Below are 20257 nucleotides of genomic sequence, written 5' to 3'. Positions count from 1 at the left end.
GGCTTGGCCTGGCTGACAGACCCACTTCCAGCCAGGCTCACTGGCATGGCTGTTGAAAGGAGGCTTTGGTTCCTTACCCCAGACGCCTCTCTGCTCAGCTCGAAACATAGTATCTGAAGCAGAATTACTGGGATAGACAGATGCAGACCCTTAAGCAAGTGTATTGCTAGTAGGTATCATTGAGCCAGCTGTAACTCATACTGACTCTCAGCGTCACAACCAAGTGTTGCCCACTCATGCGCCATCCTCGCAATCATTGCTAGTATGAGCCCATTATTGCAGCCACGGTACCAATCCAGCTTGTTGAGGGGCTTCCTCATGTCTGGTGACCTTCTTACAAGCCTGATAACACATAAGAAATTCAAATACGAGGTGACCCAGCAAGTGAGAACCCATGGGCAAGACAGAAGCTGCAAGGTTTAGTCAAACTTAAGCTCAGAAATGACACATTTATACTGCACTCTAGTGGTCATACAGAATAACCTTGGTACAACATAGGTGAGAACCACAAAGGTGTGCACACCAGGAGATGGGGATCACGGGCAACCATACTGGAGATTGACTACCCCCCTGAGAAACACAGTATCTGCAGCAGAGATATGGGGGTGGACCGATGAAGACCTTTAAGCAAGTAGATTGGTACTAGGTGTCATTGAGTCAGTTACGACTCATACTGACTCTAGGCAGAACAACCGAGTGCTGCCTGGTCTTGTGCCATCCTCACAGTCACTGCTTGTTTGAGCCTGTTACTGCAGCCACTATATCAGCCCACCTTGTTGAGGGTCTTCCTCTTTTCTGGCCCACCCCCTAAGTTACCCAACATGATAAAAGTATCAAAAACCAAACTCACTGCCATCGAGTCTATGTCGCCGACTCATAGGGACCCTATAGGACACGGGAGAACGTCCCCTGTGAGTGTCCAAGAATGTCACTCTTTACAGGGGTAGAAGGCTGGTGGTTTCAAACTGCTCACCTAGCAGTTACCATCCCAACACAACCACTACGCCACAAGGGCCCCTATAAGAAAATACAAGATAGTAGAATATAAAACTGGCAGTAACAAGACATAATGAAAAGTATCCAAAGGAAATACTAGGTATGGCTATGGTAGTAGGAAAAAAGGAAAACTTTATACTGTAAATGGAGAATATGAAATGAGCAATACAAACTAAGTCCTAGTATGAGTAATTACCAAAATATCTCCAGTGGTTAGACAATGTTAAAAAATAATTTTATTAGGGGCTCTTCCAGCTCTTATAACATCCCATACATCAATTGTATCAAGCATATTTGTACGTATGTTGCCATCATCATTTCCAAGACATTTTCTACTTGAGCCCTTGGTATAAGCTCTTTTTTTCTCCTCCCTCCCCACCCTCCCACCCATATGAATCCTTGATCAATTACATATTGTTATTATTTCGTGTCTTACACTGTCCATTGTAGTTACACTATTTAAAAGCAGAGACCTAAATAAATAAATAAATAAATAAATAAATAAATAAATAAAAAAGCAGAGACCTTTAGTGGGTTAAAAACAAATCCAACAGGATACACGCAGATCCAGCAATACTGAAAATGAACAGATACAAAACGATCTATGGAGCACACACATGAAAGCCCAAAGAACATGGGAATCACCATCTTAACAGCTAGTCAAATGTGATTCCAAACTGATCAGAAAAGCAAAGAAGGGCATCCTCATTGACAAGGAAGATCTATTTACCATAGATGCATACTTTCTTCAGGAACTGTGAACGATGTGATATGTGAAATCATGCATCTATTTCTTGACACACAAAGGCTGAACGTACGCTCTCACTGTCATCGTGTCAATGCCAACGCATATCAACCCTCTAGGACAGGGTAAAACTGCCCCCTGTGAGTTTCCAAGACTGTAACTCTTTAGGGCAGTGGTTCTCAAAATCCTAATGCTGCGACCCTTTAATACAGTTCCTCATGTTTTGGTGACTGACCCTCAACCATAAAATGATTTTCCTTGCTACCTCCTAACTCTAATTTTGCTGCTGTTATGAATTGGCTGGCCCCTGTGAAAGGGGTCATTCAACCCCCAATGGGGTCATGACCCACAGGTTGAGAACTGCTGCTTTAGGGGCTAGAAAGCCAGCCTGTCTTTCTCCTGAGGAGTGGCTGTTTTTAAACTGCTGACCTTGCAGTTAGCAGCTCGCTAACCACAGCACCACCAGGGCTCCTCAAAATGTAAACTACTACATTTGCAAACCAAGTTGAGGGTCAACATTTCTGGAAACATAAAAATGTGCTCAAATTGATGCAAAAAGAAGGCAAGATGAAGCCAGCAGTGAGTTTTAAGGAAGCTTGCAGCAATGGTCAAGGACACCCCATATCCCTGTAACACGACGCTTTAGGCCCTGAGTCAGAGGGTTTTGCAGGTGAGTTCTAGCAAACTTTCTTCTCTCTCTTTAATTATATGAAAGTAGTTACTGCTCTTTTTCATAGTTTTATTGGCACATAACCACATATAAGACAATTCAGTCATTCCAGCATATCAAGAATTGTACAATCATTACCACAATCCATTTTAGAACATTTTCTTCCTTTCCCCCTCATGATTACATCGCCTTTAAAGTAAGTTGTGTAATCACATTCCGTTCTAGTGCTCCCTCCGCCTCAAGCTTTAAAGAGATGGTTAATTTCCATCTTATACAAATATTTTCTGAAAATAGGAGAGAAAACAAAATCTGCCTAGCTCATTTTATGAAAAACTGCAATAAAATTATAGATCCGCTTTCACTTATGACTATAGATCAATGCAAAAATGCCAATAGACTACTAAGTACCCGAATTAATTTCTTTTTGAGAATCACAAATAGGGTTTATTCGAGGAATACAAAGATGATTCAATATTAGAAAATTCATTAGATTCATTAGGACAATTTACCATCATAATAAACTACAACAGAAAATGACTTCAAAGCAGGAAAAGTATTTAAGGTTTGCTTATCTATGATATTAAAAGCAGCAAAAAATACTAATAGCAAATGCATTTTCAATGTATTTTCCCTGTAAAATCAGGAATGAGACAAAGATGCTCGCTCTCACTACTACTAGAGGAACCAACCAATGATGTAAAGAAAGAGAGAGCTAAGTTGTGAATTTTATAAGACTCACTCGCAAAATCAACTACCTCAAAGAACCCACAAAAATACTCTTAGGAATAAGAGTTCAGCAAGGTTGCCAGGTAGAAGGCAACTTAAAAAAAAAGAAGAAGACCAACTTAAAAGTCAAAAGCATTTCTTTACACCAGCAAATACCAAGAAGAAAACAGCAAAGCACGTAGAAACTAGTTGACACCAAAACTTACAAACAAAATTAAACTCGAATAACATAAATAGAAGTTGATCTGCATAAAAGAGAAACTCCTTGTTCTTTTCTGGAAAGACTTTGGTAATATGTTATCTGTTGTATGACACATTACCTCTAAATGTAATTGCCTTCAAACAACACTCCCATATTGTTTCTGAGCATCAAGATTCTGGGAGTGGCTGCAGGAGGCTGCAGTCGGGATGGGATGTGGACTAGAGCTGGAGGATCCACTTCAAAGACAGCCCACTCACGGGGCTCTTGGCTGGCAGCTCTGTTCCCCACAACTTAGGCTCCTCTGTAGGGCTGCTCATACATAACATGCCGACTGATTTCGCAGAAAGTGAGCAGTCTGGATGTGGAAGACCAGAAAGGCAGCCACGGGGCCTTTTATGACCTAGTGGGAAGGGATTTGCCTGATATGATTCATGACAAGTGAGTAAGTGCAGCCCACACTCAAGAGGTAGGGAGTTAGACTCCAACTCTTGAAGGGAGCAGTAGGCAAAAATTTGGGTGGGCATGTCTTCAACCCCCCCCATAGGTAATATGAAGATGTTTCCAAAGGAAGTGAAACCCACTGCTGTCACGTAAGTGGATTCTGACTCCGTGACCCTGTAGGACAGAGGAGAACCATTCCCTGAGGTTCCAAGGCTGTAGATCTTTACAGAAGCAGACTCATCATCTTTCTCCAGCGATTTGGGTTGGAACTGCTAACCTTGCTGTAAGCAATCCAATGCTTAACCCACCACACCACTACAACAAACCAGCCAAACCCACTTCCATCAAGTCAATATCTGAGACTGCAGATCTTTACAGGAGCAGACAGACAGCCTTACCTTTCTCCTCCAGAGCAGCTGGTGGGTTTGAACCACCAACCTTTAAGTAAGCAACCCAATGCCTAACTGCAGTGTCACCAGGGGTTCTGTATGAAGCAGTTATTCCCCCTCAAATCCATAAACTCAATGCAATGCCAATAAAACATCACTTTTTAAAAGAATTGTAATAAGCTTACATCATAATTTAGAAAAATAAGGACTCAGCTGTGACAAACTTCAAAAAGAAAAGTTATGATAGGGGCTTGCCCAACTAGATATAAGACCTACTAAAGACCATAGTAATTAAAAGAAGAAGGAAACTGTGTTAGCCCAAGGGTTCACAAGTAGATCAATGGAACAGAAAAAAATAGGGAGAGATCGAGATAGGAAGAAGAAGGATGGGATAGATTGCTTACTACAAGGGTAAGTTAAAAAAAAAAGATTCTAGGACTTCAGTGCATATATGTATGGGTTTATTAAAGTATGTTTAAACCTGTCTCCGTGATCATTGGATGGCTGCAGACAAGTTCTCAAAAATGTCCTTGTCTTAGTCTCATTAGAATGCCTTTCAGAAAAAGATCCAATCAAAACTGGCCTCTGAGGGGCTCTGCTGGGCAAATTAAAATCAAAGCAAAGGGGTCAGTTGAGAAGATTATGGTGACTGTATTTTGAGATTCCAAAGGAGTAATCTTGATACAGGGGCTTATTAGAAAAACGTTTAAAGAAGGCAAAGCTGTGTGGTTGAGCAAAGAGGAAAGTTGTACAGAGGCATTTTTCCTGATGGTGACAATGCACCAAAGACTGTCGTAGGAGAATTTCCTTGGGAAACATCCCATCCACCTCACAGCCCTGATCACGGCCCTTCAGACTTCTTTTTGTTCCCCAAACTCAACATTTAAAAGGAACACGATTTGAGGCTTTTGATGTGGTATAAATCAAAGCGTGTGCCTAACCTAAGCCCTGGTATTTTCAATCATCCCACATGCACGCGAACGTTGCACAATGAATAAGGAAGACCAAAGAAGACTTGATGCATTTTAGGTATGATGGTGGAGAACACTGAAAGAACCACGGTCTGCCGGAAGAGCAAACGAACCTGTCTTGTAAGCAGTATAGCCAGAGTGCTCCTTAGAAGCCAGGACAGCAAGACTCCATCTCATTTCCTTCAGACATGTGATCAGGAAGGACTGGCCCCTGGAAAAAGGACACCATTCTTGCTAGAGTCGATGGTCAGAGAAAAAGAGGAAGGCCCTCAACGAAGTGGTTTGACATGTGACTGAAATGGGCTCAAACAGAAGAACTATTGTGAGCATGGTGCAAAACCTTTCTTTGTGTCAGCTGATGTACATAGATAGGGTTGCTATGAGTCAGAAAGTGATTTGGCGGGACCAACACCTAACAACAACAAATCAAAGGGTGCAGAATTCTTTGGGGGAAGGGGGAGAGATGGAAACACCAAGTTCAGATATGCATAGACCTGGATGGAGGCTGTGTCAAGAAACAATAGCTTCACTTATTGATATTTTTGTTCAATAAAGGTTTCTATGATTTTGTAGCAATACTTTTTGATTTTTATGAGTACAATGGTGAACTCTACATGGCTTAAAGACCTAAGTATGTGAACAAAAGCTATAAGGGAAATAGAACAAAAGGTAGGAGAGCATCTTTGTGGCAAGTGGGAATAAAGTGTATTCTTTTTTTTTTTTTTTTTGGAAAAGTATTCTTAAAAATTAAAAAAATATATCAAAATTAAGGATCCTTATTCAACCAAGGATAAAGTGAATAGCATAAATTCCAGAGTGGAACAGGCTATTTGCAATAGGCAACACCCAAGGGAGTAACATTTAGACTGTGTTCATAATAACACCAGAAGCAAAACCAAGCTCACTGCCGTCAAGTCAATGCCCGCTCACAGTGAGTCTTTAGGACAGGGTAGGACTGCCTCCAGGGTTTTGGAGAGTGCAGCACTTTACAGGAGTAGAAAACCCCATCTTTCTCCCACAAAGTGGCTGATGGTTTCAAACGGATGACTTTATGGTTAATAGCTCACCTCATAACCACTATGCCACCAGGGCTCCTTTAATATCACAGGAACCCTTGGCAAGCAGAAAGAAGAGGAATATAAGAACTTGGCCGAGAACCCACACCACCAAAAAAAAAAAAAGAACTTGGCCAATGGGACTATAGGCAAAAGATATAAGCAGACAATTTATGTAAGGAAACAAATACACGAAGAGATGCTCAAAGGCATTCTAAATCAGAGAAATATAAATTTAAAATGAAGGAAGCATGTTCTATCTGGCTGGGAAATTTTAGAAAGCTGGGTAATGCTAAGTATTAGGAGGGAAGGGAAAATGCAGGCACCTTCATACTTTGCTGGTAGGAGTAGACAGTGTACCCACTCCCAATACAATCTGACACGGCTTATGGAAATTAAATATGTTCAGCTATGATCCAAAAGAAACGTTCACACTGGCTTATAAGGGAGCATTTACAAGGCATTATGTATTATTGTAGGCAACCTGAATGTCCCTTGTTGGGAGCTTGGAGCATTAGAATGCCTGTACACAGCACAGAGTTTATGGTAACCATTAGAAACAACAGACGGATTAGCTGTACATGTGGCCACACAGATGGATCTTAAAAAGGATAATGCTGGTTGAAAAAATACTAGCACTGCCATTTAATTAAACATGTACAAATGCCAAACCTATGTGAAATTCTTTATTACATTAAATGTAGTAAAGTGATTGGCAATAGGAGGAACTGGGTGGAATTCAGGTGTGGGAGTGGGCCTCACATGAAACAAGGGTGATGGAATATGATCAGAGTGCAGACACTTTGAGTGGGGAGACAAGTACATTTTGGGGGTGGGGGGCTTCACCTAAGGCAGAACAGTATGTGTGTATGTTTATATGTAAGTATCTGGTCTGTGATTCACAAGTTCAGCAGTTCAAAACCACCAGCTGCTCTGAGGAAGAGAGATAGTCTCAGAAACTCATGGGGGCAGTTCTACCCTGTCCTGTAGGGTCGTTCTGACTTGTCGTGGACTCTCGATCGCAGTGAGTTATCTACGTATCTAATCAGTGTAAAATCTATTCAAGTCTGATCTGGGGAAAGACAGACAATTCCAATTTTTTGATGCACTCTGTGCTGTATTCTGAAAATGAGGGAACCTAGTCTGTGTTTTGGGGAGTTGACCCTTAGAAGCCTAGATAAATCCATTCTGTGGATAAGTAATCTAGAGTCTCTGAGGGCAAAAAGCCCATTTTTCCTTAATGGGGGGTCTCAAAAACAAAATCTATCTAGTGGATTCATTGTAAAAGTAATTCACACACTGAAGTCTGGACGAAACAAACAGAAACCACTCAGAGATTAGAATATCCGCCCTCTGAGGCTTTCTACTCCCATAAAGGGTGACAGTCTTGGAAACCCACAGGGCCAGTTCGATCTAGCTCATCGATCACGATGAGCTGGGGGACGCCAGGGATAACAGGCTGGTAGATACTGGACACAGAGGAGAAAAGGTAGAGAACAGTGGAAAGTCTGATGCCAGGGACTGAAGGGCTATGACTGCAGGGACCAAAAGCCGTTCCTGCAGAGTGGATGCTGATTCCTGGTGGCACAGTAAGTAAGCGTTGGGCCGCCAAGGCAACGTCAGCAATGAAAACCCCTCAACATCTCTGAGGCAGTCTGTAAAGTTGTGCAGGACTGAAAACCTTGTAGGAAAGTTCTGCCCTGTCCTATAGGACCACTTACTGAGTCAGAATGGGCTCAAGGGCACTGGTTATAGCTACTCAATAGGAAACCATAGGGTTTCCAACATTGTACTCTTTATGGAAGCAAAGAGACTCATCTTTCTCCCAAGGAGAAAGGGTGCCTCACCTTTCAGTCAGATGCTGAGCACCTAACCACTGCGCTACCAGGCTGGCCTCCTCACTTGCTGTTCTGACACATAGCAACACTATAGTTTCGATTAGAACAAGGTAGGACTGCCTCCTGTGAGTTTCCCAGAGTGTAACTCTTTACAGGAGTTAAAGAAAGCCTCCTTTCTCCAGCGGCGTGGCGGATGGTTTTGAACAGCCAGCCTTGAGGGTCCTAGACCAATGCATAACCCGCTATGCCAGCAGGGACCACTTCAGGGCGCAGGGAAGGATAAAAACGTCCAGGCCCATCAGAGGTTAGAGAACTAGGTCAAGAAGGTAGACACCAGGGTCGTCAAAGGATGTTAATTATGTTGTCCGACACCAAGAGGAAGGTAAATGTGACGGTGAGGATGTCAGAACCAATGGGGAGGGGCTAAGGATATGTTCTGGGACTGAAAGGAGTCTGAGACCGGAACCGTGAGAGAGAGAAAGTTAGTGTGCCGGAGGGATGATGACGTCAGGATGCACCAATCGCACACACATAGCCTCCATTCCCGGAAGCGCACCGAGCGCATCGTTCCTTGGCTCTCCCAGCCCTTCCTCTATCCCCCCGCCTCACTCCCCAACCCTTCCCCCTCCCCCCGCAGGTCTCAGCCAATGAGCGAGCACGCCGGCGCGCGCGGGGGATCACGTTCCGTGACGTGTACGCTACGTACGCTTTATCAAGCGTCTTCCCGCGCGCCAGCCTCCTCATTCTCGCTGGTCTTCGGCGCTAGCTGTTGTTGCTCTAGCCGTTCCGTCCCAGGTAAGCAGCGCTTCCCGCACGCGCGGCGGCACTTCTCTCACACGTACCTCGGGCGGCAGGGGTGTACTTGAGGCGTAAGGAGCTGGGCCTTTGAGCTTTCGGCGGGGGCTTCCCGGGGCCGGCGGGGCCTCGAATCGTGGGTAAAACGCTTCTGTTAGTGGGAGTTTGGCGCACGGTATCCGATGCGATGAATGCCGGGAGGGCCTGGCGGCATTGGTGGCGGCGGCGGTGAGCACGCGACAACCGAGACTTGCTACCCCTACCCCATTCCCCTCCCCACGTGACCGCCGCCATCTTGTTCTGCGGGCGCAGAGGGAATGCCAGGGTGTTCTGGGCCTGCGTGGCTGCACAAAATGACGGGCGTGGTGGCTGGGGAAGTTCTGAGCATGCGCGATGGCGGCCTTCAAATGGCGACCGGGCTGAGGGCGTCCGGCCGATTCCCGCCTTTTAGCACTCCCTCCCCAGTCTCCTCTTAATTACTCCGACTTTAGAGAATTTATTGGTAGCTCCACGTACCTCTCGCAATCATTTTCTCCACTTAAGCCCACCTTTCTCTTTGTTCTCGCCCACTTACACTATTTATCCCCCCCCCTTTTTTTTTCCTCCAAAGGACCCAAATTCACTGCCATGTCTTCTGAAGAAGGGAAACTCTTCGTGGGAGGTCTTAACTTCAACACCGATGAGCAGGCGTTGGAAGATCACTTCAGCAGCTTTGGGCCTATCTCTGAGGGTGAGTGAGATGGACCAGAACAAGAGGCAGGGAAGTGGAAACAAGTCGGGGTTTCTTGGAGAAACCTTCAAATTCTTCACATTACTAGACTTGTGTAGTTTTTTTAGGCTGAGAGAGAACCCTGTTTCAGGATCAATTGGGTTCATTTCTCAGGCCACCTCTTTCTGGGGTTAATTGAACCTCATTTCCCCATCTTTTCGTCAGTGGTGGTCGTCAAGGATCGGGAGACTCAACGATCCCGGGGATTTGGTTTTATCACCTTCACCAATCCAGAACATGCTTCAGATGCCATGCGAGCCATGAATGGAGAGGTAAGGCCTCCTAGCTGCAGACAGGCCCTGCTCCCATCTGCCAGCTTCTCTGTTCTTGTTTTTCCCTCTGTCTGCTAGGGGCAGCGCAGTGCCTACTCACGGGAGCGTGACTACCTTCTGTTCTAGGGGGTGGAGGGCAGCAGCAGACAGAGCCAGGCTGCTTGGGAGGCGACGACTGGTCCTGCATGAGGTCGAGAAGCCACCTGTGGATGGTTGACCCGCCCTGGGCTTAGGTAGTAGAGTCTGCAGACCTGCGGGCGTGGCCCGGAGAGGACCTCGTGAGTCTTCTGGGATGGACTCTGAAGCCTCAAACCAAGAGAGAGGTGTCTGTCTAGCCCTAATATGTGTTGGGCAGCTTAGGAGTGGGGAGAACTCACCCTGAGTTGAATTGAGATGTAAGTAGTAGCAGGGGAAACATGGTGAATTCAGGTCATTTTGTGGGATTGTGTAACTTCTGATAAAACCATTCTGGTCAAAGGACCTTGTTCTAGAACATGGCACCCAGAATCTGGTGCCTAACAGGAATTTCTGGGCTCCTCTGCCCATCCCCACTCTTCCCTTACCATGGCCCTGACTGACTGGTAACCTTGCCTTGTGTCTGCTTTCCACACCCAGTCCCTGGATGGTCGCCAGATTCGTGTGGATCACGCGGGCAAGTCTGCCCGGGGGACCCGAGGGGGTGCCTTTGGTGCCCATGGGCGTGGTCGCAGCTACTCCAGAGGTGAGTAGGGTGGTAAGTTTTGATCATTGACGGTTAGGGATGGAGCTTTGTTTAGAGAACTGCCAATTGAATGTTCTATTTGCTGCAGGTGGTGGGGACCAGGGCTATGGGAGCAGCAGGTATGACAGTCGACCTGGAGGATACGGATATGGATACGGAAGATCCAGAGACTATAGTGGCAGGTGGGTAGCCAAGGGGTAGAAATTTTCTGCTGTGCTTGCCTCTTGTGAAACAACCTGCATTTTAAAAAACTCTACGAATAGATTAAAGGTTTAACAAAGCAGAAAATTATGACTTACATGTTAAGATTTCACATCTTACACCGTTTGTTGTTCGGCCCCCTCAGGGAGGTGGGGGTTATACCTCAATCATTGAGGTCAGTTCCCCCTATGTAAAGAACATCTTGTTGAAATGTTCCAGTGTATGGTAAGGTAACCCCAGCAAACAAACCTAGTAGACGGCAACTCAGTTCTCCTGTAAGACAGATTAGAATTGCCATCTGTAGGATTTCCAGGGCTGTAAATCCTCCACGCTGTTGAAAACACCCCGTTAATGGCTGTGTGTTTTAACCACTATACCACCATGGTCCCTCATATTTGCAAGTATGTGATTGCCTTTAATATCGGTCAGGAGTGTATGCATTCTTACAACACAATTGTATGTTTTCTTTTTCCCAGAAGCCAGGGTGGTTATGACCGCTATTCTGGAGGAAATTATAGAGATAATTACGACAACTGAGATGAGGCATGCACATAATGTAGGTGAGACTTGTATGTCCCTGGCATGAGCCGATGTCTCGTCATTCTTCCCTATGGTGTTCCTCTCATCTCTTGCCGGGCTGCTCAGCATTTCCACTGTCCCTTCCAGTCCCTTTAACCACCCCCACCCCGTCCTAGACCTCCAGCCTCCCTCCCTTGCTCTGAAGTGCATGGCATTTGGGGGGGGGTTGGGGGAGGGGTGTTCGGAAAATCATCTACTTTTGCTGATGAGCAAGAGTGATCCAGCCCTCAGCATCCTTATCAACCCTGGGAGGTAAGCATGTTGTCAGCCTGTCTCTTCCTGACTCCACAATTTCCCCCCTTCTTACTGTTCTCAGATACACAAGGAATAAAAATTCTTCTGAACCAGGATCGTCCTTCCAGATGGCTGTATTTATAAAAGATTTTTGGAGCTGCACTGAAACATCTTTGTTTTAGTACATCAACTTCTATTTTTGAATTAAGCTCCCAGGGTAGCCTGTTAAAAGACCTTTTAGTAAATGCCATATGTTTTTAAAACTTTTTTCTCCCATTTAAAGACAAATTCTGCGACATTTGTAGAGTCTGGGTATTTTTCCTTTGACCAGTTTTCTAGTTTGGGCACTCAGGATTATTCTGGCAGACAATTTCAGCCGGGCCGATTTTCCCCCCCTTTTAATTATTGAGTATCTATAGGAACATTTTAAAAGTTTTGTACACAATGTTTCTTTTTCATGGTTAGAAATTTCCGAATGTACCTACAAGAAATCTGCATCGATAATGATTACTTAGAGGTGTTTTTTTACTCTACATTGAAATCACCACCCTGATTATATAGAAGAGCTTAAAAATGTTTGTGAATGTCAATTTTTTTTTTTAATACTGGAAGAAAAAATATTCTGTTGTGTTTCATGTAGTGTTTAGGATGTCCTTCATGGAGCCAATTAAAAAGATGAAATCTGAAAACCGATACTGACAAGTGCTGTTTCCTTAATATAGTTTTCAAATAAAAATAGAAAGAGGGAGGCTTTGAGAAAGATTTGGTTGGAGGAGTAAGCAAAGGGGGGGCTGGGCAGGTACTGGGGTGGGGATGGGTTGGTGACCAAGATTCAAATTTGGGAATGTTTAGGATCCATTGGTACAAATTGAATCCTGAAATACGGTGAGTATGTCAGGTGGGGTCAATACCCTTATGTTTGGGGTTGAGTTGACAAATGTTAGGTCACACTATGACCGGGGTTTGGGAGTAAAATCTCCCTAGACTCGAGGTATGAGGTGAGTATCTTCAAAGGTATTTTTGATAATGAAAATATGTGTCCGCAAATGGTGATGGGTTTCATTCAGTATTTCCCCAGAAATAATAGGTTTAAGGGAAGCTTATTACTCGTATGAGAAACGTGAAAGAGCTGGTTCAAGAGCCTAAACTGAATTTAGGTTCCACTATCAAAATCCAGTCCCTACTACCAAGCTACTTGGCCTTAGTAGGTCATTTAACTTGTGTCTCTGTCTCCTAGTAGGACTCAACCCATTTTAATCTATGCTGGGGCTAAGTAATAGGCATATAAAGCTGTTTCTGAGCACCTGGGAGAGCAGTCACAGATTGAACCTAGAAGAATTCCTAGTATTTCGTATAATAAAGATGGTGATGGCCCTATTTAGTCTGAGTTTGTTACTCTGATTGGTCTTGGTTCAATTCTGCTGGTCAATTTTTTGGTTACCTCTGGTTGACATTGCTTCAGTTTGCAACATAAAAAATATCTGGCATATACCTGCCTGGTTCTGTGCCAAGTCCCATTGGATTGAAATGGGGGCGGGTGTCATGGGGAAAGTGTTGATGGTAACCTTAAAGTTGGTGGTTTGAACCCACTTGCCACTTCTGGGGGGGGGGGGGAGGTGAGGCACCTGTTATCCATAGGGAATCCGCCTCAAACCCTATGGAATGATTAGTTCTAAAGTAGTGGTTCTCAACCTGTAGGTTATGACTCCTTTGGGGTGGGGGGAGTCGAATGAACCTTTCATGGGTCGCTTAATAGCAAATTTGCAGAGATGGAGTAATGAAAATGATTTTGTGGTTAGGGGGTCACGGCATGAACTGTATTAAAAGGTTGCAGCATTAGGGAGCTTGAGAACCACTGCTCAAGAGGGCTGGAATGGACAGTGTAAGTCAACTACCAGCTGAGGCCCCTCAGCATTGTCCCATGTCAACTGCTTTGGTGGTGCACGGGAATAACTTCAGATTTCCTGCCTCACCGGCTGAATCAGGCCAAAGTAAGTGGCATTGTGGTTATTCACACCACATGGGCACTCGAGACATTCTTTGCTGGGCCAGAGAGGACAAGCATATCTCCCCATTATGGTCTGAGGCAGCATTCTATTACCAGCCACAGTGTGTCTGCTATAAGGATCTAAGTGGGAGTGGTAGACCAGCGGCATTTCCAACTGCTGTTGGAAGAACATGCTCTAGGGATTTCAAGGCTGTTGACCTTTTGTTGGAAGCACATCTCCAGGCCTCAGTTGCAGCTACAACCGACCAGCAACTGAATTAACAGTAACTCCTGATTCTGGAAGTAACTTTGGAGGCCTGGTTTCCTGTTAAAAAGGTCCAGGTCAGGAAAAAAAAAGAAAATTTTAAAAAATAAAATTAAAAAAAGGTCCAGGTCATTCACATAGTTTTCCATCGTGCCCGTAATCTGGGCACTTCTAATGAATAAAGAGTAATCAATTCTATTCTAATTCTGATAATTGGTTGCATAGCCATTCTTACCCATTAAACTCATGGGCCCCTCGATTTTTTAATCAGTTGGTTAATCATATAGGTCACATGCTCAATGCAGAAATTCTTGACCAGTTAACTGGTTTTAAAGGTTTGATTGAGGAATCAGGTGGCGCAAACTCACGCACAGCTACTGACGAAGTGGCGCTTTGGAAGAAAGGCGCTTGCAATCTGCTTCCAAAAGCCCACAGCCTTTGAAAGCCCTATAGACAATTCTGTTTAACTGATTTACTCACCCAGAGGGAGAGTCAATGACAATTGGTTGTGTTGTTTTTGTTTTTGTTTTTTTTCTGGTTTGACAGAAACTGATTAATGTACAGGTTTCCAAAGAACCCCTTTGAGACCAGAAACCCCTGAATGTCAAAGGTATGTTGTATCCCAAGGTTTGTGCAGACCAAACTCCTAGCCTACAAATACTTTGTATTTTCAAGCTCTGGGTCTTAACCTGTCCCTGAAATCTTAATTAGCAAAGATAATTTTCTTTTCTTTTTTTTTCCAAACAAAGCTCATTTTCTGACATGCTCTCACCCCAAAGCCCATTTCAAGGTCCAAAAGAAATTGAAGGCTGGGCTTTGCATATGACCTTCAAATCTCAAACCATTGCTCCCACCCTATCTTGAGCAGAAATCTGCTTTTTCCTCACTTTGCCTTCCAGCTTAATTTCTTCTCTATCTCTATTCACTCTCTAAAATTGGAATAATCAATAGTGCCCACTTCAAAGAAGGATGGTTGTTGGGTGCCATGGAGTCACTTCTGACTCAGACTAAATGACTGTAAAGTACTTGGACAAGTCCCTGACATCCCCATATCCTTGCCCCACTGAAAATAGAGCGTGTAGAAAACTAAAAAGAGGCCTTAACAAACCTGATCTTGAATACTTGAGGTATGTAGAAAAGCTTATTAGATAATAAACTTTCATCAAAAGAGAACTTGACAGATCCCTTACCTACCTATATTCCTGTTCATCCCTTAGCAGGTCCACAATCCCTTTTATTATGATTCCAGAAAGCACAAAGTTCTGGAAAAGAAAAGTTAATCGTTTTTTAGTGGTAAAAGCTGACCTGATGCTTTTCAAAATCTTTTATTCTCAATAGCTGGCCTCAAACCATTAAAATGACCATGGAACCTGCATTATGCTTGTAACTGATGAATTTGGGTATGTGAAAATTCATTTTGTGTTTGTGAGTGTGAACATTTCCATAATAAAAGGTTAAAACAGTTGTTAGGGGTGTGATTTGTTTTGTTCCGTGCTATTTGGGAAGTGGGTAGCTATCAGGTGTTTTCTGTTGGCCTGCCTCATACTTCAGCACCTAGACATCTAGACCAGCTTTGGTATCTAGCATGTGGTCCATAAATGTTTACCATTCTTTCTTCATGGTTTTTATATTGGTGAGACCTGCAACAATCGGCACGTTAGGTAACGAGAAAATAAACTTGTGAGCTGTTAACTACAGGGCTATTTCCCACTCACCTCTGCTTTTATCAAAGAAGCTGAGTTTTCTCAATGTTTCCTAGGGCTAGACAACCACTAAGCTGCTCCATGAAACTGACACTAGTAATAAGATGTCCTACCATGTTGCCGTCATGGCCCTATTTGTATTGGTGCCCCACATCAGAAACATGAAAAGCTGGATATGGTAATAATCCGTGGAACCAGACAGCATTGCACTGGGTAGGCCAGCAAAAAGCCTTTGCAAAAATGTCACTTTTGAGGAGTAAGGTGCTATTTTCAGTCACCTCAGGCATATTCAAAGGACAATGAATGGGCAGACTGCAGAACTGATGCCTTTGAATTCTGTGGGTGAAGAGTACTGAATATACCAAAGACTGCCAGCGGAACAAATCTAGCGCAGAAATACAGCCAGAGTGGAAGGAATCCTTAGAAGCACAGAAGGCTGGTGAGACTGACTGCCTTGTGCTTTAAACATTATCAGGAGGGCCCAGTTCCTAGAGAAGCACAGGAAGTTTAGAGGCCACGTTAGAGAGGGTTGGCACAGTGGCTGCAACAATGTGTTCATCCCCAAGCTACAATTGTGAGGCTAGTGCAGGGACAGGCAGTGAGAAGGATTAATAGTCACTAGAGAAGATACTTGTTATGAAACTGCTCTAGAGGAGCTTGAAGATTAACTTGAAAACAATGTCGAATCTGGTAAATAGGGGAGAGGCTAAGAGCAAGGATCCTGGAGTCCCATGGCCTGGGTCTCAAACTAGCTTAGTCACTGACTGGCTATATGACCTTGGGCAGGTAACTTTCTCAGTTTTAATTTCCTTGTGTGACTTGGGAATGATACCAGCTTCATGGGGTTCTGAGGATTAAATGAGTTTTTGTATAAAGTACTTGCTAGAAAGGATCACATGTGTTAGCTATGCCCAAGCAATTCCAGGTGCCAGAAACAGTTTGCAGTTTTCAAAGCCTGTGAATGAAAGAAGACGAGTGTGTAGAGCATAAGTAAGATTTATATCGATGAAACTCTTGGTGGGGGGTGAGGGGTTGGAGGTAGTTCTGGGCATGTGTGGGCAGGTATGGCTGAGTTTTTCCTCAGCAGCTGGAAACCACTGTGGATTTTAAAGTGAATACCAGTCTAAAGGAGCCCTGGTGATGGAATGGTTATGAGTTCAGCTGAGATCCACAAGGTTGGCAGTTTGAAACCACCAGCCAGCCACTCCAAGAGGAGAACGACAGGGCTTTCTACTAGAGTCTCAGAAACTCATAGAGGGGCGGTTAGTTAGACCCTCTACAGGGTCGCTATGTGCCAGTTGATTCAAAGGCAGTGAGTTTGTTTTTTTAGGCACCAGTCCAGGAGATGGATCCAGAAATGGATCTGCAATTAGCTAGAGAGAGGAACAGCGTGGGGTGCCATTGTCCACACTGTCGGCTGGAACCATGAGATGGTGACTTCTGGTGTTAGGAAGTCGGTTTGGGCTTCCTGCCCAAGTCCAAATACTCGTTCTGTTTTCTCCATCTGTAGCTATGGCAGGTACTGAATTCTGCGCCTTCACTGCCCATCTTCAAAATGCGACTAAATATACTTCTCTCGTGCGGGTGGTGGTGGTGACAGTTAAATAAAGCAGTGCATTGGCTAAGGAGAGTGAGAATGGCTGAAGAATGTAATCAAAGTCACCAGATCATTCAGGTAAGCACTGTACTGCTAACTTCAAAGTCAGCTACAAAGTTAGCAGTTCAAACTCACCAATAAGCCGTTCTGAAGAAATAGGCTGGTAGCAAGCGTCGTCGCAGTGAGTCAGAATCAACTCGGTGACGTGGATTTCTTCACTGCATTAAAAAAAGCAATGATGTGAGCTCTGTAAAAGTAGGCTGTTGTGGAGGGAGCGTGGGGTAGAAAGGGGGAACCGATTACAGGGATCTACATGTGACCTCCTCCCTGGGGGATGGACAACAGAAAAGTGGGTGAAGGGTGACGTCAGTGTAAGATATGACAAAATAATTTAAAAATTATCAAGGGTTCATGAGGGGGAAAAATGAGCTGATGCTGGGGGCTTAAGTGGAGAGCAAATGTTTTGAGAATGACGAGGGCAATGAATGTATAAATGTGCTTACACAATTGATGTATGTATGGGTTGTGAGAAGAGTTGTATGAGCCCCTAATAAAATGATTTTTTAAATGGTTTTTTTTAAGTAGGCTCTCACCAGAACCAGGTGGAGTTTTTCTTAAGGAATGGGTGGTTTAGACCTTGGAAAGTGGTTCTTTACCTTTTGAATCAAATACTTGAACAACCTTACTGGTCTAATCCTCACAGCAACCACTGCCATTGTGTTGCCACTAATTCATAGTGACCATATAGCATAGTAGCACCATGTAAGATTTATGAGACAACCTCCTCTTCCACCTGAGGAGCCACTGTCCCCTAACTCGCCACGGAGTTGATTCTGACTCATGGCAACCCTGTAGGGCAGTGGTTCTCAACCTTCCTAATGCCGCGACCCTTTCATACAGTTCCTCATGTGGTGGTGACCCCCCAACCATAACATTATTTTTGTTGCTACTTCATCACTGTCATTTTGCTACTGTTAAGAATCGGGCGACCCCTGTAAAAGGGTCGTTCAACCCCCAAAGGGGTTGAGAACCACTGTTCTATAGGGTTTCTGAGATAAATCTTTAAAGGAGCAGCTAGCCTCATCTTTTTCATATTAGAGGCTAACTAAATGTTGGCTGGCTAATTTGGCTCCCTGGGGGCAGCTGTAGGGATCTGCTGATGCAGGCAGGGGCACATGGAGGAGAGAGGAGTCTGGGAAAAACATGACCTCTATCTGTTTCTCCATCATTTGAGTCATTCTTGGAGGTGTTCCCTTCAAACAGCTCTGACCTACCTCTCATTTCTGTCCTAACCTGTTTATGCATTTGACTGTGGACCTTCAACCATCAAAGTGTTAGTCTGGGTTGACTAGAGAAACAAATTCATAGACGCTTGTGTGTAAGAGCACTTTATATCAAAGAGTAAGTGTATATTAAGGAAACATCCCAGTTCAGTTCAAGTCTATAAACCCATATGTGCAATACAAGTCTATAAATTCTTCAGGCTCACGCAACACATGCAACAATGCCAAATGCAGGAAGATCACAGGCCAGTGGGTGGAAAGTCATGGATCCAGTGGCGATGTCTCCACATGGCTTCTCCAGCTCCAGGGCTCTGACTCCATCAGCCGTAGCTCCATGTGGCTTGTCAGCAGGAAGATGAAGCAGAGTGTGTGTCCCGCCTCCAGGGAGGAAGACAGGAGTTCCCAGAATCCTCAGGAGAAGGCCATGCCCACACAGAGGCATTATTGGCTATGACCTGATTGACAGGCTAGAATCCACCCCTTTGCAAGTTAACAGGAGATTATATAACTGCTACAGTCACCTTGACAATTAAATAGACTTGGATCCTCTTTGAATTAAGGGGTTTGAGCTGTTCTTGTAGATGTGATAGTAACAAAGGCTGCTTCTGTGAGCTGCTTCTGGTGACTTGATATACCCCAGGCTTAACCCCCCACATTCTGCTCACCTACCAACTTGCCAGTCCTGCAGATCAACTCTACCTCATTCCCAAGAAACTAAAAGTGCCTTCATCAGCTTCTGAAAACTCCTTTCAATCCAACGAGACCATGGAAATGTTCTTTTGTTTTTCCTAAAACAAATGCAGGAGCCACAGTGGCCATTCTAATTTAACACTCTTTCGGCACCATGACTACTGCTGGCAGGTGGAAATGTTCTTGGAGAAAGTTGGAAAAACTAATAGTTACCATTCAGTGTTCTAGAGGGAGAACAAAGAAACAAACTCGCTGCCATCAAGTCAGTACTGACTGACTCAGCAAGCCACTTGGGTTTCCCGAAGCCCACTCTTCTCCTCCAGCAGAGGGGTTGGTGGTTTTGAACTGCAGACATTGCAGATCACAGCCCAACTTGTAACCACTACACCACCTGAGCTACTTGAAAGACAGGGCTTTCTACACCTGGAAAGAGTTAACACTCTTGGAAATCCCCAGGGGTAATTCTACCCTGTCCTATAGAATCGCATTGAGTGTGGTTTGTGTGTTCCAGATGCTAGTCTGGGCTCTGCAAGAGCTCACTCATCCATCTAAATCATAACCCTATGTGTCAGTTTTCTTCAGATGAAGAGACTGAGTGACAGGTGTGAATGGATTTGCCCAAACCACATATTTGGCAGAGCCTGTGCCATTGACCAAGTTTTGCAGCTGTTTGTGCTGCCTCTCGATAGAATAGCAATCTGTTCACAGAGGCTTTTCTAGACAACAGGTAGAATTCCTACGGCAACTCTTGCCATTAGGTTGTTCCCTCTAGTATCTCATAGGCTTATAGGAATGAGGCTTTAAAAGTTAACTTTTGAAGTTTTAATATTCTAATTTTAAAAGGCAACAGTGACACAGTAAATCCCCTTCTTATCCCTCTCAGGTGATATCCTTCTACCACCTTGTCTCTTTGGAAGAAAAACGGTGGGGTGAAGAGGCAGGAAGGTTCGGAGTGAATGGGAAAGGCATTTCTAGTATTCTTTTTCTTTTTTTAAATACTTTTATTTTGGGGCTCTTACATCTCTCTTTTTTTTAAATCATTTTATTAGGGGCGCATACAGCTCTTATCACAACCCATACATACATCAATTGTGTAAAGCACATTTGTACATTCATTGCCCTCGTCAT

General features: G+C 44.2%; 1 protein-coding gene and 1 long non-coding RNA gene across 3 annotated transcripts; both read left to right on the top strand.

Annotated features, from left to right (window-relative positions):
- Window positions 1-8745: 8745 nt before the first annotated feature.
- On the top strand, window positions 8746-12297 carry RBM3 (RNA binding motif protein 3). Of its 2 annotated transcripts, none has more exons than XM_045288278.1 (7): window positions 8746-8828; window positions 9439-9558; window positions 9763-9869; window positions 10485-10590; window positions 10679-10772; window positions 11271-11351; window positions 11687-12297. In XM_045288278.1, exons 2-6 carry the CDS (start codon window positions 9456-9458, stop codon window positions 11326-11328), a joined length of 468 nt encoding a protein of 155 aa, XP_045144213.1. In that variant the 5' UTR covers window positions 8746-8828; window positions 9439-9455; the 3' UTR covers window positions 11329-11351; window positions 11687-12297. The 2 variants fall into 2 exon arrangements, with proteins under 2 accessions (XP_045144213.1, XP_004713229.1); XM_004713172.2 differs by having other exon boundaries at window positions 8748-8828; window positions 11268-11351.
- A 953-nt stretch (window positions 12298-13250) lies between these two features.
- Window positions 13251-15321, top strand: LOC123521474. The gene is made up of 2 exons (XR_006679913.1): window positions 13251-13927; window positions 13979-15321. It is a non-coding gene; the product is annotated as an uncharacterized LOC123521474 (long non-coding RNA).
- Window positions 15322-20257: the final 4936 nt, after the last annotated feature.

Source organism: Echinops telfairi, unplaced genomic scaffold (assembly GCF_000313985.2).
Source record: "Echinops telfairi isolate 266 unplaced genomic scaffold, ASM31398v2 ScPeMD7_19;HRSCAF=73, whole genome shotgun sequence".
Classification (NCBI taxonomy): Eukaryota; Metazoa; Chordata; class Mammalia; order Afrosoricida; family Tenrecidae; genus Echinops; species Echinops telfairi.
This window is presented reverse-complemented; position numbering and strand designations above follow the sequence as displayed.